At 31.5% G+C, this 27,676-nt stretch overlaps 1 protein-coding gene across 5 annotated transcripts in view; it reads right to left on the bottom strand.

Annotated features, from left to right (window-relative positions):
- LOC123715554 (supervillin-like) overlaps positions 1–27,676 on the bottom strand; it is a 156,249-nt gene that overhangs the window by 16,400 nt on the left and 112,173 nt on the right. For all 5 annotated transcript variants that reach the window (XM_045670662.1, XM_045670664.1, XM_045670663.1 and 2 more), the window contains 2 exons: positions 13,046–13,117; positions 9,691–9,802 (listed from right to left, as the gene is read on the bottom strand). In XM_045670662.1, coding sequence (XP_045526618.1) covers positions 9,691–9,802; positions 13,046–13,117 — 184 coding nt within the window. The remainder of the gene's footprint in view (positions 1–9,690; positions 9,803–13,045; positions 13,118–27,676) is intronic.

The raw sequence follows: 27,676 nt of genomic DNA, 5'->3' as shown, positions 1-27,676 counted from the left end.
GTTTTGGTTTTGAGCTCCCCTATCAGAGAACCAAAATTAATTCCAGCTGGTATCCCGGATTGCTTTTCCAATCTTCGCAAAAGCAGTGGTTTAGTCTCTTCCTTTTGTTCTTCAGATATCGGCACTTCCTCTTTGGTAACAGCATTATCAACTTTATGCACTGCTTTGATTTCAAAATCATCTTTGTTTGATACTTCAGTTACATCCTTGTTTATAATTGGTATATCACATTTTGTTAATGATAAGTTCTCGAAAATAGATTGCAACTTATCTTCATTTAAAACAGTTTTCTCTAAAAACTCGGCAAGTCGCTCTTTGGGTGGACTATCTCTTTTAATACTTTTACGAAAACGAATATTATCATCTGTATCTTCTTTTGATTGCTTACTCGGAGAATCAGTTTGTGTTTCATACTTTTTAGTACTTCTTTCTTCCGCATACTTATTAATAACAGTCTCTAGTACTTCCCAATTATTGTTGATATTTTGTTTCACATCTGATACTGCATTTGCTTCTATTTCTCGATCGTTAGCACGGTCGTATTGATTATCATCTTGTAATTTTGTTAGCACCTGCTTCTTGGTTGAAGTGAATCTCCAAACAAAGATAAGGAGAGCTCCAAATATAATAACAATCGCGTAAAACATTGTCAAGTCAAATATTGTGTAAAACAGTAATCAACACTTCAAACAGTCCTTGGCGATTGCATTCCATTTAAAATATTGCACTTTATTAACACTTGGTTAAATGAATAATTTATTAAATTGAATAAACATGCTTCAGAAAATTATATTTAAAAGGGAATTACGCAGACTGGTTGACAGAGTAGCGATCACGTAAAGACTGATCGAGAGGCTATCTGCCAGATCGTGAGTCAGGCGCAGGTTCCTATAACGTTGGTAAACATATCATTGCGTATGACGCATAATAGAGAATGAGAAAACTGTAATGTAGGAGCGCCCGTTAAACAAGTTGCCCATCTGTGTGACCTTGGTTCGGAAAACATAGTGACAATGGAGGTTTATTGACATTATCAAGGTCATAATTAGTTACTTCCTATAGTTTGTATGTACAACAACGTGAAAATAAATCAATTTTAAGTGACAAAATGTGCAATAAGGAAAAAAATAAGTTGTTTTCCTCGTAGTGTTCGAGAGACATAACGTAATGATGACTAGATGCCTTATTCGTCAACTTGTTATACTAAAATGGGAACACATGAAACACGACAAAAGCACCAAACAGTGAAGACATTTTAATATATTTAACCATAAATAGAATCGATATATTATGTGATAAAAGAAAACAATAACATTAGTTTTCAGTTAGACTTAACACATATGTCAAAATCAACCAAGTTTTTTCCTAAGTCTGATTTCGGAGATCGTATTGGTAAGTTCCGTGACGCTAATAGCCAAACCTAGATTATAAGTGTCTTTATTATAAAAAGGGACTGTTTTGTGTTAGGTTTTCAAACAATTATTTATGTTACAAGTTTGTCGCTGATTATCAAGAATAAAACATAGAAATCGACGCATCGGTAAGCCAATCATTCTCAATGACAAACAAATGAGTATCAATAAAATTTTGATACGGCATCAAAATTTTCATCAAGGTAAAGTGTTAGTTATCACTTGAGTAATAAATTGTTATCAATCACATATGCGTACATGAAAAATATTGCATTTTGCAATAAAACGAAATACGATATAACAATATTAAAGTTTAGTTAGACACAAAGCATAGGTTTTTATGTTCAAGTACATATGTGTAAATTGATCAAGAATTTATATCATTTCATATTAACCATTTATTATATACATGATGATAAATTGTAGCAACAACACTTTTAAACAATTATTTCATCAGTCGAACCCCGAGCAAAATTTATATTTTAACAGACCCTTATACGCAATAAATATCTTAGCCTCAACCAAAACAAGACATGCCCTAAATACCAACACTAGAAACTATCGTCCTCGATTTAAACCACTTAATTAGACACTTATTTATTTATTTTTATTTATTTATTTATTTACACTTCGTTACTTAATAAGGATAAATTAGTGAAAGTAAACTTAAATTTCAAGACCAAAAATAATGATAACGGTATCAGAACGATAAGAAAAGATCCATCAAACACGAATGATAAAAAATTACATATCGAATTAAACCTCCTCCAACGCGTTTTTTGGAAAAATAATTTAAAAAGAACTAAAATTTAAAAATAGAACACATGACTCCCAACTGAGTCCTTGAACACAGTCCTTGAAATTTGATCAAGAACCTGTTCGACTTCGTTGGAAAAATCTAACACTATATAAAGTAAAAGTTTTAATTTCACCAGTTACAATTATATCAAGATTGCGCACTTTTCAATTTAGTTTCGGTATATCACAGAGAAAGCGATATTATTGAGGCTTGCGCGCGCGCCTACTCCGCGACCATCAAAACAACTGACCACATTTGACTGGTGCCACTGCGTCTACAACGTGTTACGCACACGACTGTATTTGCACGTTATAATACATATAAAAATAAATAATTCTAAGTCAACAATTACTAGAAACTGCATTAAACATTTCGTTAGTTTAGTAGTTAATAGTACGTACGAGTTGAGTTCTGAGTTTTAATATCGAGGGACGCTTATAAACGCGTACTAGAACTATTTTATTCAAAGCATTCTTTGGGTTAAGGCATTGTAAACAATTAAATAGTTACGTATATTCAATATGATCATTAACATATAAAATCTCAAATAGAGGTTTAACCCAATTGAAAAATTAACATTAACTGCGAACGGTAAAAAAGAAATTTATTACGGCAGCAATCAAATTAATTAGGACTGCTAATTTCATTAAGGCGAGCCGAAATCTTTGTGAAAACAAAACACGGTGACTACAACACGAGTAATAATTAAACACAATTAGTATGTTTATTTTTTATTACATAAATCGCTAAGCCAATTTTGAGATTTTGTACGGTCTTGTGAAAAACTCAAAAATTTAAAAAACAACACACAAGTATCCTATATTATTTTTAAAATAAATTTACATATTAAATAAAACCTAAGGGTATCACGACCGACTGCTAAGCTCGCTTATACAAAATGTCCCATTTAAGAAAATCATTAAATCCTTGAGCAGTATAACATATAGTATATGTATAACATAGTCTAGAATATTAAGTAACAAGAACACGTAGACAAAGCATTTCATACGTAGGCGCTTGGTCAAGTACTATCAATATCATAGTAGTATACAGAAGTTTCCTTTATACATCTTGAGCTTTAATCATTTTGTTCAAAGGTCACGGCAAGAACGGAAAACTTATTTTAATTAGTTTGTCAGCATGTCGGAATTGACTAACTCGTTGTTCACGAAGTGTTCGCGAGAGTTAAATCTTCTTCGTTAATATAAATCGAAAAAAATATAGTGTTTTTGATTGATTTAAATTGTTAAACGAAAAATTTCAACATCAACTCGGGATCTCCATAACACACTGTCTACGTACTTTATATAACATTTATTATAATATAAGTGTAAATTGGCACAAGCTGTTATAACAGCAGTATTGTCCTAATGGCTTCCGCGTGCAACTCTCATCCCTGAGATCATAGGTTTGATCTCCGGCTGTGCACCAATGGACTTTCTTTTTAAGTGCGAATTTAACATTCGTTCGAACATTGAAGGAAAACATCGTGAGGAAACCGATACGTCTTAGACCCAAAATGTCGACGGAATGTGTCAACCAGATCACCTACTGGCCTATTAGGTTGAAAAAATAGAATGATCATGAAACAGATTCAGAAATCTGAGGCCCAGACCTAAAGAGCTTGTAGTGCAACCGATTTTTTTTGTTATAAGAGCAATAGCGACGAACCAATTCTAAGTGATATTATTATATAGCTAATAGTAGCTTCGATAAGTTCTCTTCAAGAAAAGAGCGTACCAATTCTCTTCTTCCGGCAACGATAAAATAAAAACAATTAACTTGGAACATTTCAAATTACTGAAATGACTCCATGAAAATCAAGTTAAAATTGCAGTTTCATTTCGAGTGGTGCTTCAAAATTAATTAGTTGCCGAGTGAGTGCTTCGTGGACAAAACCAAAATTTTAAATTTAAATCGTGACCTACTGATTACTGCACTGGTAGGCAGGTAATTTTAAATAACCCTTAAGAATTTTTTAAAAAGTTATTTTCATTTTCGGATTTGTATGAAGCTTAACTTTTCGTTGCTTTTAAGTATTTTTATGGTAATAACATCATACTATTTATATTTACAGCTTCAGATCAAAAAGTAAAATACACTAAGTGACGTTATGCGTCGACACAATTTAAAAACTCAATGCATTGGAACACTTCAACTTAAAAAAAAACACCTGCTTTTCAAGGAATGTTGACTATTGATTTAAATTTAATTTTATATATATTTTTAATTTGTCTCAATTTATGTACGAATTCCTAGTTCACAAACATATGTCTACGATGCGTGTGGGCATATTTATTATTAGTTTTCACGACTTGGCCTTAATGTTGAGGTTATTAGTTGGCAGAAGTATTTATATAAGGTGTAGTATTCAATATATATTTTAAAATACATACAATTCGGACTCGTAAGATATCCCTTATCGTATGATACTGAAATGCTAGAAATTAGAAACGAAAGATACGTTTTCTCCTTAATTTGTTTGCGATATACAATCCGGCCATGTCGGTGCATATAAAAATGTGTGTAAATGGAGTAGTCCATATTAAATAAAAGATCTGAAATCAATATAATTCCGAACTTACTGAAACATTAACAAGTCCGCGAAATACGAAAAGCCAACTAGATTGTTTCATTCCAATAGTCAGAAACAGATGTCAACGGAATTATACTATTTCGTAAATTCGCTTTAACCGCCTCTACTAATTATTTTTGTAGACATTTCTGATTGCTATGAAAAGTATCATTATTATTATGATAACGGATATGACGTCAGAGTTAATGTTTTCAAATATACGAAAGATTTCAATGTTTCGTATTGTTTTCATTTAATTTTCATACTCAATTCATGGGTAATTATTTCAACTTCCGTAGAAATTCAAATTTAAAAAATACAATATCGGATTAAAATTCATGATAACATATTTTTTTTTTAATTTTAAATAACTTCTCGATGAATCACACTTTTAGCAGCAAGAGTTGAATCAAACAATTTTAAATTTTGTAATAATAAATTGCGATCGACTCTGTAAAAGTACATACACAAGGTTAAACGAACGTTTAACTTGAGGTCTGTAATCGCAATAAAATAAAACGCATACCACCGCAGCTTTACTTTGACTAAACCAGTAGTTAGGGCTGATATATTAAAAACTGATGTATGTTCGTAATTTGAAATATTGACATGTACATTTTTAGAATAAATTTCGAATGTTCTAAATTCAAATATCTACTTCACTTTAGCCGTGTTACTTAAGATCGTATCAGTATCGGATATACATTCGTGTTAATTAGACAAAAGTTTGATAAATAGGTAAAACAAAAGTCCTCATCTCCTAATGAAACCTATAAATAATAAAATTTCATATAGTATGCTATTAGCATTTGAAGCATAGTATATGAGATGGGGGACTGTCAACCCTACTATTCGTGACGCATAGACAATGAACGTAGTATACATATTCTTATATATATATATATATATATATATTAAATTGATTTCGATCTTAAATAGCTATTGAGAAAAATAATTATACGTATTATCTCGTTTTAGCAAATTTAAATAACATAGGTATTCTATCCCAAATAATTAAGGTTTCTCCTAAAATTGAACCCGAACATACTGAAACGCCATGCGTATTAACCACTAAGCCGTGGCAGTAGAAAAGGCGGAGCATAGAAGATAATTAATTAACGAAAATAATTGCTATATAGAAAACCATAACAACAAATAACGCTTTATTTACATATTGTGATTAACACTAGAGGGCGGTAGCAGTAAATAAATTTCATCGCAGTTTACATATCCACCCACAGATGGCGTTGATACACAAAACAGGCTAAATATGACTCATGGCGATATATTGTACTGGATCTATGAAACATTTAACAAATATTACTACCGTATTATTTTCCTAACCTTACGAGGTACTTTTACTTGATATTTAAATTTATGTAATTTAAGGCCATCTTTTCAAAGGTTGTCATGCCTGGCATTTAGAGTGAACTTTAGATTCAAGAAATGAATGATAAATGATATAGGTCTCAAAACGAACTAGAGCATTATAAATATAATTTTTATATGTATACAATTTCAATTAGACATTAGAATTTTAAATAGAATTACTTTACAAGCAAGTGCCAATACTTAGAAGTAACGAATCTTGTCAATAAAATCGGAAATCTAAAATACTGGACTTCGCATTTTGGACGTCTTAGGTTAAGCCTTTATATAAAATCACGGCCCTAAATACACTACAGTTATACGCTTCCTAGAAATCATATCATAGCTATAGCCTACTATATTGAGGAAAATAGTGGGCAATAAATATCCAAAATGCCAATGATGGAACAAAGTGGAACAAAAGGGATTATTCAGGTTAACGACATCTCAATACAAACGACTATATATCTAAAACGGGACTAATAAGAGCGATAATCCCTTGGAAGTCAAATTAATTAGTAGATCATGTTAGCCCTTTACCGGCAGCATTTCAGCAATGACGTACAAGAATTTAATTAATGTTATCATAATTGTGTCTATAGAATTTTAAATACAAACTGCTTTCAAAAGCACAGTCTAAAGAATTTATAAAGCAAGTTAAGTAACTTAAAGGTCCTGGGTTCGATTACAGGCAAAAAACCTTTAAAGACTACTAGCTTATACAAAAAAAAATTGCGGTATACACAGATGAGACCATTCAACACATAGTAATATTGAAAGCGAAATTATTTTTACCGCTAGATGGCATTTTGCCAAAGAAAGTGGATAGCGTGGTTTAACGCAATGGCACGAGATATCACTGAATTACACGGCCTTGAACTATAACTATCGATTATTTAATTTCGGTTTTACCCACGAATTTCAGTGATAGACACGTGTGATTGGTAAAGGTCAATTGTCTCTTTTCTCTTTGGAACTTCATTACCAGTATGGTTATTTAATCCAGTTACAGGGTTAGACAGGGACATGCATTTGCGCATCACCACCCACCGAAATTTAGCAGGCGTGTGTCTCGACTCGACCAAAGAATCTGAAAAGTGACTGGGAGAGCAATATCCACTGAAACCACCTCGAGTAGTTCACTGAAAACGCTCTCGCATACTAAGTCCTGGAAATCTCAAAGAAATTTAAAGATTCAGAGTAGAGACGAAGTAGAGTCACAATTGAATTCGGCTGAATTCCCAAATTCTTAATAGAGATAACTTATAAATACTAAAGAAGGTTTAACAAATTACCTGATAATGTAAATTATATTAAAATAGTTATTATTATAATAATGATTTTATGCGCTTTTTATATGAGAAATGATTCTTTATTTTTATTTTGATAAGCGTATGCTTTATAGCAATCATTATAACTGTATAGTTATAATGTTTGAAACTGGTAAAACTCTAAGATTTCTATCTACAGTGGGTCGTGTCATTCGACATTACATGTCAAATCTGCAATCTGCTATTACGAGGAAATGTTGAGTTTTTTAAATAAATTTATCGTATTTATCAATGCTTTTAAATCTATACCAATTATTCTATTATAAAGCTGAGTTATTTGAGGTTTTGTTGGTTGAGGCTTCTGTTGGATAGCCCACTTATCAAGAAAGATCTACTACCTTCTTATCCAATTACGAATCACCTAGCTCGTGCTCTATTATTTGGCATATACAAATATATAATACAATTTTAACTCGTAATGATCTAATTATTTGCAATTTCTTTCATACGTTATGAATTACCTACCCTTTAAATTAAAAATATGTTATCAAAGTAGCAATAATTTACTTTATTATCTAACAAAAATCTGATAAAACCGAGTGAGCTAAGCAGAACGTATGTCACTCATGCAGCCCTTAGACAATTAAAAAATCTTCAAACGCCTAAAGTAAAAAATATTCAAAGAATAAATGCAATTTCATGGGTAAAGAGGTTTTGAGTATCCTTGTACACGCGCCTAACAATCCATTGTTTCGACCATGATGCTTTTGAGAAGAGTAGAACATACCCTTGATAAACTTTTACACAACATTTCGGATTAATTTAACATTTTTCTATAGAATATGAAATGAGCTTTAGTATTTATGACAGAACTTGACTCTAGTCCATTTCAAGACGATTAAAAAATTATAACATTATTTTTCTTTTTTTGCGTCTGAGGCACAAACTAACCGTGGTGGTCTCTGGCAAAATGACAGAAGGACAACCACAACACACTCATTACACACTTCAAATGTACCTTCTTGGTTTTTTCGTTAATTTTATTTTTTCATTAATATTACATGCTAATATGTCTGTTTCGTTAGTAATAAATGTTATGTGCATTGTGTTAATTGGTGCAATGCCGTGATTCGTCAGGAATGAGACTTGCACCCTTAAGCCATTAGACCTACACTGACTGAAAGATTAAGAAGCCCAAAATCTCGTATAATATAAAGTATGCGTTTTTTTATAGTTGGAAGAAATCGTAGACTAGGAGAAAAGCACGTCAAAGTCGCAAGGTCGGCGATACGGCGAGGGTGCTTAAAGCTTATAGCTCTCCTGACGAAAGCTTGTTAAAAGCGTTCTTCAAATTCAGAGCTTTATTTGCTACGGCTTTATATTGAAAAAATATAAAGTATGCCTTTGCAAAAATAGTTTGCAATCGCTACTATAGGGTGTTAAACAAGATTTATTACAAACATTTTTATTTCATAAAGCGTTTAATATTTAAATGTGTGTTAAATTAATGAGTCGCACTAGTCCATAACTAAAACCACCGCTTAATTAAAACAATTTTGTGTCTCCAGGACGAGAACCGGAAACTTTTACTAGAATTTAACGGGACTAAATTACATAACATTAGGAACATAGTTCTTAGAAACTTGTAATACTATATTTTAATATGATAAGCGAAATTAAACAATAGAATCCTATAGACAATGGTACAATACTATTTCTGGAAGCAAGTAGTCGTAAAAACTAGTAAAGAACAAAAGACGCCGACAGATTAAACAATTTAATTGCTACAAAGAAATCCTATTGAGGGATAATAATTCTTTTTTAAATCTATACTTCTGGATCTATTTAATTGTACTTCCAAGAAATACAATATTATTAACACAAATATTTATGCAGATGAGTTATATGATCATATATTACACTAAATGTTGGAACAGGTACTCTGAAATTTACAATAGCAAAACAACGGTCCAGTTATTTTTGTATGCGATTTAGATTTAGTTGTTTCAATATTCATTATGAACAATGAAGCTGGGATTAAAATAGCTATCGATGTGAGGAGGTACAGCAGTGCACGCCAATTCTAAATATTCCTACCGCATACATACAATAACAATTTGATTCCCATATTAAGTTCAGGGTTTCGAAATGACAAGTCAAATCGCCATACACCAAACAATTTTATCATATATTTAACGCCACGTAAACTTTCAGAAAACGGCTGAAAGATTATTAAGGGTTAAATAAGAATATTAAAGTACTCACATTAATTCTATTCTTAGCTCTCTCTATCGCCTTGGAATCATCCCTCTCGGGGCTCAAACGGCAGACTCTCGCTCGCCAGTCATTCGCTCCAGCCGCTTGAAGCGCAGCCAGCCTGAAATATTTATAAAAAATATTAAATAAAAACGATTATATCATAACATATAAAACATAAAGCTTTGTGTAAACTTAAATTCACAGCTGAAAATTATTTATACACGACAATATTCTTAGATGTATACGGAAAATCCCATACAATTATTATTAAGGACAATGTTGGGACGGAAACAAATTGATAATGTTATCTCCAGACTTCTCCAACAAGTTTAAGGGTAGACGTTATCTTTGACAAGCTGTTAAAATTGTTCTATTTCAACAGATAAGGAACTCATTAGTTAATACGTCAATGTCTTATGATAATTTACTGGAATATACCAATGTCCTGCAACCTGGACACAATTCTACGTAGATACTATAAAAATAAAAAACCTTATTAGGTCTGGGCATCAGATTTCTGTATCTGTTTGTCAATCAAACAGGCAAAAATTTAATTAGCCTTCTGTGCCTGACACTCGCCGTCGACTATTTGGTTCTAATACAAGCCAGTTTCGTCACGATGTTTTCCTTCACCGTTCGAGCGAATGTTAAATGCGCACATAGACAGAAACTCAATTGGTGATGAGTCAGCGCGCTGAAGCCACTAGACCAACACTGATTTTTAATTATCAAATTTCAAATTAACACGTCTCAAACTATAGTTATGAGCTTATACTCAATAGATTTCCAACTAAGCCTCAAAACCTATTTATATTAAAATCGTATTAAACGATATGGTTTCTATTTACTTTCGTGGAATATAAACTTAGTCTCGGAACCAAAGTCGGGGATTAAATCTTAAACAACGGACGGATTCACGAAGCCAAAGCTTAACAGTAAAACTTAGTTGTGTTGTCACGAAAGTTTATTAGTGTATTGTTATTAAATGTTACTTCATAAGTACCATAAGTAGTTCAGGGAATAAACTAACAATCGTACTTATAATCATTTTAGCGTTAACGATTGTTTAAGCCATTTAGCTAAGTCCTCATAGATGCAATAGGAAATCAAAAAAGCTCTTTAAAATCATTAACTAATCGAAAATTACAGTTTTATGTAAATTTACTTTTTGTTAGAGATAGGAAAAAGACAAATTCCTAGTGGGTAAATCTACGGACAGAAGATAGTTTAGATATATTTATTTCACATTAGCTGCAAAATTCAGTACAATTAAATAGTAAGGAGGACAAGAACGATCTCTAAACTGTCGAGCGATATCTTCCAAGCAATCACTTTATGTAAAAATAAATAAGGCACATCTATTGATTTGTATATGTATGAACCAAATAAGACAATCACTTAAAAATAATAATTTAAAACCATTAAAACCAAAATATGATATCTCTGATATAGACGATACAATAACTAACACAGACTAGGAAAAGATCTTACTTGGAAGGCTTTTAAACTGAAGAAATGCATTTCTAATCATACATTTGTGATAATATTATCTACAGTGAAGTTGTAACGTTTACCGTTACTGATTAACTAATTAATATTAGATAAGTGACCAAAATATTTAACAATGCTTTTGTTAGTCTTATCGGTAGCTTTGTTCTTAGATTGTATAACTTGAATAGCGAAAAATAGATATAACTATGAGTATTCAATTGATCAAAAATTTAAATGAACGTATTTACTATTGAAATCTTTTAAAATTAATTAAGACCTTCTTGCTAAATATTTATTAATATTACAATTTTAGTACAAATTGCAACGGCTGCACAGATCATACTTAGTTGATCAGCCTTCAGGCCTTTTATTCATTGTTTCGTCCAGAATCAAGCGCATAAACTTCACGTAATACGCCCTGAGTGTTCACCAGAAACCTTTCTCTCGGAATTATTAAAATGTATGTAAGATAACGGTTATATAAATGGGCTAAATAGATTTTGATAAGTTTTTGGTTCAAGCGTTGAATCTTCTAACTATAAAACGAATGTTTAACAGAACTGAGTTTATTACAAATAGACGATCAACATCGGTTAATGACCTTTGGGGCCACACCGAACTAAGTACCACTCAAAGGAAACACAGATTAAAATTAATTACGTGACAGAGACACTTGCATATATTAATTCAGCGATAATGATTCATAGAGATAGAATTTTATTGCACGAAAATGTTGGGAAAGGTCAGTACTCATATTTGTCTCTACATTTGTGCTCACTATACATATGTAATAGGAATCATAACAATCAAATATACAGTATTTACAATTTTCTAGAATCTAATCTACCTAGAAATAATAAAAATAATTAAAAAGAAAATTAAAACACATTTTAAAACTTTGGTCCCTGTGGCCTTTAAGTGTAGCTTTAACGTTGATAGCATTTCATTTCATATCATTTGTGATAGGATACAAAAGATAAAGACAACATAAAATAAGACCGTTCTTTCATATTTAGATTAATAAAGAACGAACAAAAAAGCATACACATACAAATTAATATTAACGTTGTTTATTACATGGATAAATTAAGTATTCATACAGAATCAAGACTTCCATTGGATCAAATTTTGTATGAGACAGAGCTTAGACCATCAGATATCATTAAAAAAACGCAAATCATACACGGTTCCATATATTTCGTTGTTTGAATATTCTAACAATACTTTTCCATTGAAACATTCACATCTTAAGAAATTCTCATATGAATACTATACATAGAATTTATAGTGCAGACTCAAAGAACTTTAATTTTTCTTACAAATGCTCGCAAAAGAAATGCATGCACGCGGCATGTGAGGTATAATAAAGTATAAGAATTTTTAAAGATTTATATTTTCTAAGTTTGCTTTTAAAATATGCTTTTCATTTTGTTCATAAAACCCGCAATAATTAGTATACGTAAGCTAATAGTAAATGTATTAAAAATAAATAAATATACTTTGACATATTTATAATTCATAGTGTCTTGGAAAAAAATATTTAAGGAATAAGTTTTATAGTTTTCTTATGTATCAGTATTGAATTAGTACGTCGTAGTAGTATGAAAACATTGGTACTATATTTTTAGGACACTAAAAATTACGTGAATGTTTTAAAATTTAACAGAACATTCAGCGGCTGCGTCACCATTAGTATTATTTGGCAAATACTTTTCATATTTACTAATCTTATATTAAACTCCGCAATTTTAAAGGTATATTCCCGCATAAAGATTTTGTCGGAATCGTTACCATATATTATGTTAAAATACCATTAAAGATTTGTCTCGTAAAATTATCAAAATAATGTGTAATATAAATATTTATATACCTTTCAGCGATGGTGCCTCCACGGTGCGGCATGTCGGCATGTGTGGCGCTTCGTTGCACTCCACCGCCGAATCTGTCAACAAAATACATTAATTTTAGTTAAGCATATAAACATGGAGATATCCCTGTATCCCAGCATTATGATCTCAGACAAACATTCCTGAAGGAAATTATATGTGTTAATAATTCTCCTATTTTTATTTTGACTAAAAACCTGTTTTTGTTTCAAGAGCACTTCAAGAGGAGCTAAATAATTATTTAACTAATATAGTACTGAAGAAGTTTATTAAGTAAAGAAGTCGAATTTATATAATATGTATTTGTATAGTAACTAGGATCACACGGGCTACAAGTAAAAGAGGTATTCAATAAGTTACATAAAAAAATATAACAAATAAAATCGTCAAAAGAAACACTTGCAATAGAATCAAGAACACAAATAAAAAAAAACTTTTACTAACGCTGGTTGCGTTAAAAACTAAATTAGTACGACTTCAGTGCATCCATAATATTAAAACTTTAAAATAAAATTATAACAAATTTAGTAAACAATACAAAATTACAGAAAAATACCTAGGCTGTTCAAACTTCTCCTTCAAACTCCGGAAGCTGTAAAGCCTCTCCTCCGCTTGTTGCAACGATAACATTGTTAATTTCACTTATAATTCACTTAAACTATACAAAAATATTAAAGAGCTCTGCCAATGACAATGGATGACATTGTGTTTCGTCCGCGCGCAGGCGATAACTAAAATCGTCAGTGGTTATATCCTGTCAAGTTTACGTCACAGGGCTGTCCTTAATATCAGACAGGGCTTCTATTTAAGGAAGTGTAAAATTCAAATCAAGTTCTGTCAATGCATTTTTTATCTATGCAATTTTTTGAACCTCTAACAAATCGTTTGTCTATTTGACATTTTCAACGTTCAAGACAAGATTGTGATTTGGAAGACGTTTTGTTATACGATGCAATAAATTCTTGCATCGAAAATACAGAAATTTAAATTACAAGTTTCTTTACAACGAAGAGTTAAAATTTTGATGCATTGCAAGTACCATTTTATTTATTTATTTATTTCGAACTCCTAGTGCCTAATTTATATATAATAAAAAACTAAATATATAGCCAAATATAGCACAATACATATGCAAATGATCAAACATTTACGAAGCACGACAAGGAAAAAAGTCATCAATATATAATCATTAAGTACATTTGACTAAATGTACCTAATTCGGGTGTATTGTGTGATGGTGTTAAAGTGAGGATATATACGTACATTAATTCAAGCTTTCTTTTTTGGTAAAGGCTTACAGCGTTATGAATAAAAATTAAGTTTTTATTTTTACAGCGTGATGAGTAATGATCAATCTGTTACCTCATCAAAAGGCCAGACAACATAACAATTCTACCTCAAAAGCACCTAGTGAGTAGTAGCTACTGATTTAGATCGAGATAACGTCGCTTATTCCTTTGTGAAACTGAATTATACAGTACTCACAAATTAATAATGCGCATATAGGTCTCCGCCAGTAGTCTTATTCCCGGAAACACCCGAAAAATTACATCGTAAGAGCCCTAAACAATGCCCTTGCATTTTGCACCTTTTCCGAAAGAAATAGAAGTCAATATCATGTGTACACAATCGAAAACAATTTTGACGGTCGGCGGCGGAATTATTAATTTGAGAGTATATTACTATAATCTTTGCGCTACCTTTACACAAGTTAATTCTTAGGAAACAAGTAAAATATCCATGACACAGTTAAACTAATACAGTTAAATATTATTAACAATTAGGTGCAATGGAGGAAAACGTACGCAGATAAGTCGACTTCATATTAACATAATCCATTTTACTGTATACTGTACACTTCCTCTGTACTGCTAATTATTCCACTATGATAATAAATATCGAGTCATATTGGCCCAGTAGTTAAGCATTTGATTCTCTACCCTGAGACAAGGCAACCTGCTTCATAGCAGCGGCAGCTAAAAAGAGTCATTGGAGAAGAGAGGCAACATTTTCCTGAGAACGTTTTTAAAAACATCGTGGAAAGCAAGAATAAAATTTAAAAAAGTAAAAAAATCTTCTTGCCTCTATTGGCGACCACTTCCTATTGTTTGGCCATGTACATCACTTTTAACAAGTTCAACAAAAATTAACAAGAAAAATTTCACAAGTCACTTCATTACGCGATTATAAGTATACAAACCACTACAGACAAAAAAACGTAAAATTCCGTAACTGCCTGTTTTTTTCAAAAGAGATTAAAAGAGTGATCCTATAAATAAAAGTTCATATATATCTAGTAAATAGAATATATTCTAAAAGCTTAGCCAATACGTAGTTAAGAAAAATCTACGTCAAATTGAAACCTTGAAACTTCCTTGGGATGTTTGAAACCGGTAAAAATAGAGCATTGTAAATAGTTATAAGATAGGTTATCTTCTATTGTCCATTGACAGGCAAAATAGAATTCTACGAATATACAAAAGGATATACTATGTAGCAAATATTAGATTAAGTGTATAACTTTATATTACACAATTCACTATTTACATGCAACTAGATGTTTATAGGATTAAGGATAGATAGGAGGAAACTATTTATTAAAACGCTGGATACGAATATCCATATAAATTAAACTTTCATTAGAAATATCATGTAGTATTTATATGATCTATTATACTCCACATATTTCATATACATACCAAAACAATAGCACGTAATAAAACATGTAAGTGAGGAACGTGCGCGCTCTACGAGGACCGCAACGCGACTGCAAGGGTTTTACCGCTTGGGCGGGCGGCGCTACGACAAATAACTATTGATACTCGAAAATGAATTTAAGAAGATAAAATAATGTTTTACAAAGAAACATTTTTTTATAACTAACTAATCAATGAAGTATAAAGTATGTTACCGAATGCCAAAAGTTAAAAAAAAATGTAAATTCGTGGTTTTAATTACTTCCAAACATAAAACATGCAGTGGCGCTGCTACCGTATAAGTCTGCACCTCATATTTCTGTATCTGTTTCGTGGTCATTTGTTTTTTTTTCTAATAGGAAGGTAGATCAGCATTATATGCCTGACACACTTTCGACTGTTGATTTGTGATGCAGGGTCCTTCAACGTACGAGCTAGTGTAAAACGTACACATAGAAAGTCCATTTGTGCACACCTAAGATTCGAACCTACGACCTTAAGTATGAGAGTCGCACGCTGAAGCCACAAGACTACCACTGCTCTGCCAAACATAAAACCAGTAGTAAAAATTAGGATCACAACTCTTTTACTTTGCATTTTAATTGTAATTACCAAATTAGGATTTTAAATCCGAATCACACAGACGTCGGTATGTCTACTTCTTGACAAAACAAACTGCTTTCACACAAGTTGGCTTCCGTTTAGCATACATGAAATATTAACAATGAAACTTCGCGTATACCCGGCCACTACACTCAGACTGCATTGTGTGCAAACAAAGGGAGGCTTCGGCGTGTTACTCATTAAAACACTACTTAAGGTTCGACTCTGATACGACATGGAAGGCGCTACACTACAACCTCGCGTCCTACCCAAATTCTTTAGAGTATCATTGGGTTCTTCTTGTAAGAAAGATTCATTGAGCATTTGCACGGGGCACGATTGTGGTGATAATTATACATTTGATACAAATTATTGATATTAGGTACAGTTTATAATAATAATAATAATCGTTTATTTGCCAAGATAGTGGTACAGTAGTTAGATCGATCAATTACAAATATCCGCACAATCAGCCATATATAAATAGGCATGCACATGTCATATCAATTTTAACAATGTCTTATTAAGAACATAAAATAATGTCAAAGTTAAATTATTTACAATAAATCAAATCTATGGTCCATATACTCTATACATTTTCATCTATCTAACACATACTTTACAAGAAACAAATTCATCTGAGCGTATAATTGAAAGTGTATTCTCTGTGATCTCCGCCCTCTTCCATCATGAGTGATTTATCTTATTAAATGCTAACTGTAACTGTGGGCTATTGACCAACCTTTTCTAAATTAATTCATGGATAAACAAAGCATGACACTTCACCAGTCAAGTAACCATATGGTATCGTTACACATTTTACCTTTAAACTACGACGGCCATATGCAAACAACATTGTTACCGTAACTAACAGCGCCATCTAACGACATTGCTAATTAAATTCCAAACGAAACACTTCGTCAACCCCTAGTACGGGTTATATTAATTTCCCGCGTTTGGTTTAGACTTGTATATACGGAAAACCGCATTGACACACACATATACTCGTAACTACGTAGTGGCGAAGCGGGCATCGCCTGTCGCGCCGTACCAGACGTTAATCCAGCACAATCTAGACAGTGAACTTGTAAATCGTAAGATCGGTATCATTATTTTATTGGCCAGACAATATAATAAATGTGACAGAAAATTGATGTTTCATTCAAGTAGGATAAAATAAATATTCTGAATAAATTCTTAATTCACGCGAAACTTTGAATACTGACAATTTTTATATTACCTACTAATTTCTAGATGTTCCAAACTTCAAAGACTAAATTATTTGTATAGATAGCAAGCGATAATAAAACAATTGTAAAACTCATTTATCACAAAGGCTGCGTAAAAAGGCATCTGAAACAAGAAAGGAATAACGATTTCCATATAGCTTCCAAATGAGCGTATTATTTACGAATAGCCCTACAATATACAGCTTATAATTTCATAGAGCTATGTGGATGAAATATGCCTGGAGCTTTTCCTGGATAACCGGAAAATGCGATAGCCGACCGGAATCCAGCCGAGGCACGGACGTTTTATGAAATCGTGAAATTGTTTCTAGACATTTACAATCGCTTCGATAAGATTCGTTATTGTTTTTGATTATATTAAGTGATAATAAAAATCAGTAGATAAAAATTGCATATATGATAATTATATACAACATTTTATATAGCTATTTCTTATTTTAACTGTACATAAAAAAGGCTTTGTATGAAACTTGACAAGTAATTTACGTATCGACACACATAATTGAACTATATTTTGTTTACATTTGAAATATTTGATTACAACTTATAATCGTGATTAAAATATCCAATAAGATATATACTTAAATCTTATTGCATTGAAAGGAATAGCTCAATAGAATCATACATCAGAATCTATACGAATCGAACCCTTAAAATCTTCCAAATGAGATAACATATTCCTCGTTAAACTGTTAGTTAAATTGAATTGAATCAATATAATACACGTATCAAGATCACAGAAAAAACCTAGCTAAAAAGTAGCACGATTAAAGTTACTATCTACTACTAAGGAATGAGACACCCGAAGTTGTGTAAGAGGGTTTTTCTCACCCACTATTGATTAGCATTATTTTACTTGAAGGGAGTTCAATCCACATCCCCTCGTACTCTATGTGGGGGATGCGGAATTCCCATCGGATATAAAACATTTCTTCCTCGACTAACGGTTTCTTAAGGAAGGTTTTGCCGCGCACTGCTACAATTTGGAACCAACTACCCACTGAAGTATTTCCGATTCAAGAAGAGAGCGTACTAATTCCTAAAAGACCGGCAACGCATATGCAAGTCTTCTGGCAATGTCAGTGTCTATGGGCGGCGCTATGGTTTATCAGATAAGCCGGTTTGCCTCCTAATGTATAAAAAAAAATCTTGTATTTTGTATACACTTGTACACACTATTAGAGCAAGCAAGCTATTACGATATTAAAATGCGTTAAATAATTTAAATTAACTATGTTTAATATGAATTATCGCATTTCTCGCGGACTGAATCCTTTTCTTAATTCAAAATTGTAATTGAACTATACCTGTATTGAATTTATTCTTAAATCCTAATGCCACGTAACCGAATAATGTTTGCACATTAAGTGTGAAATTATATTTCCAACACTATCATGCGACAATTTAACCACTCATGTTGCATTATTGGCTTTCTCTGAGCGGAAGGAGCATTTGTGCCAGTCATTGTATCATTACATTACTAACTGGCTAGTTAAGAGTTATGTCCCGGTTCTAACGACTGCAAAATTGCACTTTTAAATGTATACTTTAAAACAAAAGATAGTTTGTTCGTTAATCCAGCGACGAAATCTCACTCTACTTCCAATTTTATGTTAGTTATAAGCTCAACTTTTAAATGATTAGAGATACTCAGCTTCAAACAAAGAGCTTTATTTATTTGAACATGACTCCAACACTGTAAAAATGCCACTGCAAGTCATTCAAATCGTCAAATCATTTCAAAGAGTCACTATAAAACCCCGATGCTGTATGCTTTCCGACATTATACTTTTATAAGACAAAGAAAAATAGAGTTGATAATAATTTTTGTATAAAAAATATATAATAACGAAATATCAATAACGTATTTTGTTTATCTATTTATCACAATCTTGTCTTAACAGGTGATTTTAAATGAAATGAGAATGCATATCTATAAAAAAATATTACACCATTAAAAAAACAAGAAATTAATTGGGAAACAAACTAAAACTTTTACTAATTATTACCAATAATTTTATTACTATGTACTATGAGCTCGTCGTAGCCCACAGGACCAAAAATAAATATATGGTGATATATCGCATAATTGACACCTACGCGTTTAAATAATTTAAGTGTTAAAACCTCTTTGTAATAAAAACAAGAAAAACATTTCACCATGGAAGAACTCTAAAAACTAGTGTCTATGTCATCTCGTCTACACACAACTCAAACACGATTAACACAACAAAATCTTATAAAAAACTAAATTGGCAAAAACGATAATTAGATAAGCCTTTCGCATCGATAGTGTTATCATATTAACGGTCTTATCAGTGTGTATCGAGCGATAATATATTATGCGGTTACACAAATGAGTTCATAGGCATTATTGGTCAGTTGTATATATGACCCTCGAGTCTAATGCAGGAACACTAGGTTTTAGCCTTGTTATAAAGATAATTGGTTTACTGGAAAAAATTGTTAGGAAATGTTTTCACCGGGACGGACGAAATTATCTTGCATGCAATTGCATTAACCCTTACAACTGAAATAAAATCCAGACATTCCAAATTACCGTTAATCATTTCGTAGGCGTTGTGACGTTTTTAAGAAACAACCAGACGGTTACAAAAGGTCTTTGGATGAAAAAAAAAACAAAAAAGTACGCGATGGCAAATATTGTTTGAAAACAGTTGAATGATATCAAAGTAGTTTTGATATTTGTACTATATTACTTCCTAATTCTAAAACAATACAAACTTTTAGGATAAAGAGTCTAGACTTAGGGATCTACAGTACTTCAACATCCAACTCGTTTTTAAAATATAAATGAAAATTCAAATACAATTTTTTATATAGGTTACAATATGTACACTTATAATCGCACATTCTTAAAGGCGCAGAGCGAACGAGAAGAACTAGCAATAAACTCCGCCACACTTTTTAATCACCAAGTTCTTTGTTTTACCAAATGATTGAAAGAATATTCTAGATTAAAATAAAACATTATTGAAAACTTAACACGACAACGATGCGTAATTACCGTGCCATTAAATTGATTAAATAAGAACCAGTATAACAATAAGTAGCACTCATGTTTAGTAATAACGCGATATCATTTGATTAGAAAAATCCCCGCAGAAATTGTTTTTACTTCCTATAAATTGTAGATAGCGCTAAAACATTTCCAAGTATTACATACATACTGTCATACGCGAAGATTATTTCTGTTGTTTGTTTTTTAAATAAAAACAAATCCAATTAAATTCTACAAAAAATCAATATTATTTTCTCCAGGAACTATTTATATATACGTAAACACAACATTAAAATTTGCTTTTCCTTATTAATATCAGATACTACGAAAGGAGCTGTAGTTTTCTATTTTATTTAATAACTACTATGGATAAACTAAATCTATTTTAACAAATACCCGATGTGATTTCGATGACGTAGGGTAGTTTCCACACGATAAAACATTGCTGAATCGACGCATGTATAATATATAACGTTTGAACCAGGCTTTTGTCGACAAAGCTCCATTTAGAAATATTAGGGCGTTTACAAAACTATTTGTTAGGAGTGTATGAATCCACACTTAATGTTGAGTCGAGTTCAAGTCCTATTAATACAGTGAAGAAATTCGTCGCTTATAGCAGAAGCAGAAGCTTATAGCAGAATATATATATATCATATGAAGGGCAGCTATCTTATTCGAGTAACCATTATACAGTTCCAAATGTTCTTACTGTACAAGAAACCTACTGGTTCGGCCGAGATTTGAACTCATAATAATGCGAAGAATTGTGTATTAAGTACCTTTTTTAATATTTATACTAACTAAATGTTAGAAGACACTTCGTCTACACAAATAATAGACCTAGGCGGAGCCTATAGAAATATCATGAATTGATTTCAATAAACAACTTTAGAAGGCATTCACGCCACACAGTCTAGCGATATTTCCTGTAACCGTCAAACTCTCGCCTCGGATGCTTCCTTTTAACGGAAATGTCGAGGGCTATTCATAGAAATTTTCTCTACTTGAAATCCTCACATAAAAACCATAATATTTAATTACACGATTCTCGAGTCTCTACTGTGAAAACTTCATTTTGCGAAACATTATACGAAAATTTGTTACAGTATCAATTAGTCAAATAATATTTTGTCACGTTTCAAAATTTCAAAAATAAGGATAAAATAATATTTGAAGTTCAAACTGTTGATTTTACAATGCTTTTACTAAATGTGTGTGTAATCACTTTGTTGAAGTTATATTTTGTAAAACGATAAAAACCAATACAAAACCGTTATAAAGCTAAAATAATTAATAGGTATTTCAGGTTCAAACTGTTGACTTTACAATGCCTTTACCAAATGTGTGTGTAACAAATTTGTTGAAGTTGTATTTAGTTACCATAAAAACCGTTATAAAGCGTTATTCATAATATACATTGAAGTTAAAATTCACTTTTCTAACACTCGTGATTTATTGAAAATGCAAATGAAGAAACAAACGTTCTTAGTACTCTAACCTAGATTCTTGAACACGTCTAAGTGATTAGTGAGTACACGCGGGAGCATGGAAACTCATTTTGTACAGGAAACGAAAGCAGGACCGCGGCCTAGTTGAGCACATAATTATAACACAGTGGTGTTTAAACGCGCGAAGGAATCAAATATTAGATATAATATAAATAATTCATTATATTTCCGAAATAACAGATCATAAGTCGTACATAAACATTCAAAGAATAATCAAGCTCTTGTATTCAAAATTCCTAAAGCCTTATGCTTTATTAAGCCATTTCAAACTTTAAATTTGTAAATTATTTCTATATATGTATATATTTATTAATATACCAATAAAGATTTTTGTCAATTTCGAGTGCGACAACTCAAATCACTCATACGCATTATAAACGTTTTATAAAACTAAAATCATTGTTAAAAACTCTTATTGTGTCAATTTAAAAATTTCTTTCCGAGTTTTCATGGTTGACGGCTTTGTTCATATAATATTTACATATACTCGACTGTCATCTTTTGACATATAAAGTAATGAGCATGATTGCGTCGCATATGTTCCCTTTCGTCACGCTTTTCTCCCCTTAGCGTTTCCCTAGCCAATAAACAGACAAGTGCACTTTGAGTATGATGAAACATTATTTCGCGAATGAAATCTCTAAAAAGTAAACGAACCAGAGCTTTTCAAACAAATCAAAATGAATTTTACTTTTAGTTTATGCAATACAAATCGTATTTTCAATCATAGAAACAAAACAAATATGGAGGTACTATGTATAATAAAACTAAAAATACATAACTTCTTCGGCCAAACTTCAGATGCAATGAATATTCTAAAAACATCAAAATTTATCCCTTAGTAATTTAAATACTAAAAAAAACCAGTCAAGAAAACAAGGTAAACACAACAGAGTTTTATCATACTCCAAAAGTTAACAGTTAATTCTATGAGGGTTATTCCCTCTTCCACTAAAACGTCTTTATACGCGACGCCCTGACAACGTCTAGACTTCACAAAAAACCCACCCCACGGCTCATTGTATGCAGCAAAACTTAAAATTTATATATTTTCTTCTACCGTTCAGCTTAAATTGAGAAGTTTTCAATTTACAAGGCACGTGATTGATTACGACTTGGTTTTTGTTCGTAGATTCCTTTTGTCAAATAAAGTGAATATGAATAAAAACAATTATTTTACTTAACACCGAAATACTTTATGAACGAAAGGACATATGTACGAATTTTCCTTTGAGTCTTCAACCATTTCGTTTCTATTATTTATGTATACATAAAACAAAATGCCGCCAATTGTTGAAAGCCAGCAGTTGGCCGGAGGTAGCACAGGAAGTTTCTCATTTTGGAAGCCAAGACACTTTTTGGGTCGCAGAGCCAAAGAAAAAAAAAGAATTTTAGTGGTCACACTTCAGTGAAGTATCAAGTATCCATGTAGGTACACTTGCAACGCATTAATTTCACGTCCATTCTTAGTTACTCATCCAGCGATTATTCTATAAATAATAATTCTACTGAATATAATTTCCTTATTTAAATTTAACTTTACAGTATTGCAAATAATTGTGAAATGTACCGCCAAAATAGCAATTATGACATCCGCAAATTAAATTCCACGCAATTACTGCTACCGATGAGTAATAAAATATTGCACTACACGAAATAATGTTTATTCTCAAATTCCTACAACGAAGAGAATTTAATGGTGAATAAAATTAAATAATAAATACTATTTTCTATATTGAAGAACTATTCATATATTCTATATAGAGACAAATGCTAAATATAATTCCTCTTTAAAAGTTAATACAGTCAAAACAGGTTATATCGACCAAAATCAATGGTCTTGGCGGGTAAAAGTATTAGGTACTTAATAACAACGTCATCGGCTGTTACGACTATCGCTTTATTTGGTAAATAACCCATATTTGGTCGTAAAACCGATGAGGACCTTCGATATCGTAAAAGATTTTAATATGACTGTAATTACATGTTAATATGTTTATGTAGCTAACCCTTGTAATTTTTAATAACTTTTATATATTTATCTATATATATAATAAAACCAAGAAACAATCTTATACAATTTAATTTTTTACTAAAAAAAATTGCATAGCTGTAGTATGAGGTCCGATCTCTTTGGTCTGTTTATAAATCTTTATTATATTATATTTTAAAAGTGTATTATATTTAGACACAAATATCTGTAGACGATACGATGTAAAATTATTTAAAAAAATTAATTCAATATTCACCAAAACATATTATAAACTTTGTTCCAGGTCTCTCAAAATATCGTCTAGATTGCTCACTAGTATAGACCTGTCAAAAAAACCGAATTGTACAACGTAAAACATGTATTGTTCTAGACAAGCTAGACGTTTAAGCTGTTAAGCTGTCCCACTGGCCTGTTTAGCTCAGCAACGGAAGTGAGAACAGTAGTGTATTTATAAAGTGTAACACTTTGCTCTCACTTCTTCATGTGTAAAAGTGTAAAAACCTCTTTAAAGCATTGAAATTCTGACCTTAAAAACTCTTCATATATAACTATTTATTAACTAAACACCACCTTAACGTCACAACACCACTTTATCCAAAACTGAAAGCTTTGCACATTGCAATTCCTGCAATCTATTATTAGTGTATAGGGTGATTATTGCACTTTTTAAATTATTTATAGAATAGTATTAAGTTGCTTTAATTATAGAGAATAATACATAAATAAATCAGTGGCTCAACAACTTTTGTAGGTCTGGGCCTCAGATGTCTGTATTTGTTTCATGATCATTTGTCAATCTAATAGGCTAGTAGGTGATCAGCCTTCTGTGCCTGACACACGTCGACTTTTTTGCTCTAATGCACGGTTTCCTCACGATGTTTTCCTTTATCATTCAAGCCAATGTTAAATGCGCACATATAAAGAAAGTAAATAAGTTCCCCTAGGCCAATACTGCACTATCATAGAGAACTATTAGCAATAGAAAATGTAAATATGATAAGCATTTGACATGCGTTACAGAGATTCTTGTTCGTTCTACCCTTATAATTCGGGAACTGGTAGTAAATGTTAATATAGAACTTACATTTTTTAAAATATATTCCATAAATAATTACAGTAAGTTTTAATTATAAAAGCGTCACGAACTATTTTCTTAACACGAAAGTAAATAATTTCATTATTGAAAAGAAAACATTCAATACGATAATGAATAAACCGTAAAGTTTAGTTTGGGGAAATGTATATAATATATTCTTGCCCATTCTTGATACAGCCTTCACTGTCATCTAGATTCAAACGAAATGTGAAGAGTGCTTGATTAAGATACGAGTCTCCAACCGAGGAAAAATTGAAGTCTGAGATTAAAGTCTTGTATGAAAGGCCCATTGAAACTTGAATGGAAACTGCTATTAGTTTTTAAGAATATACCCGGAATTTTTATGATCCGATGTTAAATTTAAGGCGAAAATAAAGGCAATATTGATCTCAAAACCGTATATCCAATGACCATAAGCTGTCGCGGAATATGCTTAAGCATATCTATAGCGCTAAATAATCTGCATCATGAGCACTGAGTACAAAGCACCCGAATTAGGTATAATAGCTAAATCTATTTAATCTAATTTATTGATACTTGTCTTCCTACGTTTCATAAATGGTTGGACCTTTTAGTGTATATGTCGCAGTAAAGTAGTTAAATCTGAGAGTCAATTGAATCTCTGAGAGTTAAAAGTATGATTTAGAAATTTGGTAATTCCATCGTCCTAGACTGCGGTGAACAACCTTTCAGTTCGAAAATCTATTCGTCGGGATAATATGTCAATGGTACAACGCCCGGCACCAACCCTTACCTCACCTAATTATATCTGTCGCAGTAAAGTAGTCAAATCAGAGAGTTAATTGAATCTCTAGACAGCTACTTAAATGTCAATATTCAATCAATTCGATAGCATTTTGATTTAAATAAAGCAGCGTCTAAAACTATCTGTCTGACCGAAAGCCAGCGTATTGATTAACAATGTAAAACAAGAACATGTTTCGGCCACGATTATTTCATTAGTTATTGTTATTTCGGTGTGATCGTGAAGAACTGAGAGCTTGGATATTCCGTGTTTTGTTTTATTGTAAATGGTTAGATTAGGTTAGTCTTAAGAAAAACACTTTTTGAACGGATTAAAGCTATGTATTATTATTAAAAACTTATAATTATTTACATAATTCTAAATTTAAAAAAAAATCCGACGTTTCGCGTGCTTTTCAGCGTTTTCTGCTTAATAGCTTTAATCCGTTCAAAAAGTGTTTTTCTTAATGTGTAAAAGCTACCTGTATAGAGATTCAATTAACTTTCTGATTTAAATACTTTACTGCGACATATATAACGTGAATATTCCACCTTTGACTATATTTTTAGTATATGTTTTTTTATATATATATAATTTAGGTAAGCTTTACATTTATATCGTACAAATAAACATAAATAACGTATTTCAGGAAACAAACAATGTACTGTATAAAAGGAATAATGATATAAATTGATCCTGTGTATAAATTGCGTAATTTATCTAATAATTTTAGCTTATCAATTATTTTACAAGTTTGTTTTTTATGGAACCTACTTAAAAACATGACTCTCAAATCTACATTACAGTGTGACGATATCAATCTTTCGCGTGTAATTTTAGAATTAATAGTTTGCTTCGTTCTTTAGAGACGTATAAGTTTGGTTTAAAACAATGTTGGAAGAAAAGCATTGTAATCTTAATGCACAGTTATAGAAGAGCCATTGGTAGTAAAAAAAAACCTAAGCCTTTGAAAGCAACGTGAAATTCACGTAAACACGAACGCGTCAGGTGTCGCTTTAGACCGACACAGGTTGCGTTTCCCTTAAAAGCTCACGTCGGGAGTGTTGTTTTAGCGAGACACGGTCTGATAGTTCAGAATTATCGATTAATTGTTGGCTGTAGATTTAAGGTCTCGAACATCGACACATCATAGGTAAATGACTTTTAAAAATCCACATTTAAGGCATCGTGTGCAAATAACAAAAATATAAATGGAAACTATAATATCAAATATAGAACTGTTTTCACAGTTACACTTAAGACCTAATATAATTCTTAAATGTAATGGTGAATAAAAATTAACCCTATAATATCCTTTTTTCTACATGGCCCCGCTTATTTTATAGATGTGTATATATTTTATTATAAGTATATATACATATATCAAATATATTTGATTGAAGATATAGAATTTTAGTATAACTTATTTTATTTATTATTTGTAAGGTTGACTTCAATTACTTCTTTTATAGTTCTCCCAGTTCTTTTAGACTTACTATCTAGACTAGACTTGCGATCTAGTAGTAAATGTAAATTTAGAATCAATTTAACATCTTTTCTGTTGACGTTCATAAGTGTACTTGTTTACCTATATGAATAAAGTTATTTTGAGTTTGATTTTGGAAGCCTCGATTTAAGCTATCACGGAATTTGCTTACAAGTATTGAGAATTTCAATAGAGAAATTTAAATAACTATGA

The sequence above is a fragment of the Pieris brassicae genome, chromosome 10, assembly GCF_905147105.1.
Source record: "Pieris brassicae chromosome 10, ilPieBrab1.1, whole genome shotgun sequence".
In the NCBI taxonomy this organism is placed as follows: domain Eukaryota; kingdom Metazoa; phylum Arthropoda; class Insecta; order Lepidoptera; family Pieridae; genus Pieris; species Pieris brassicae.
The sequence above is the reverse complement of the archived record's forward strand: the minus strand, read 5'-3'. Positions and strand labels throughout refer to the sequence as shown.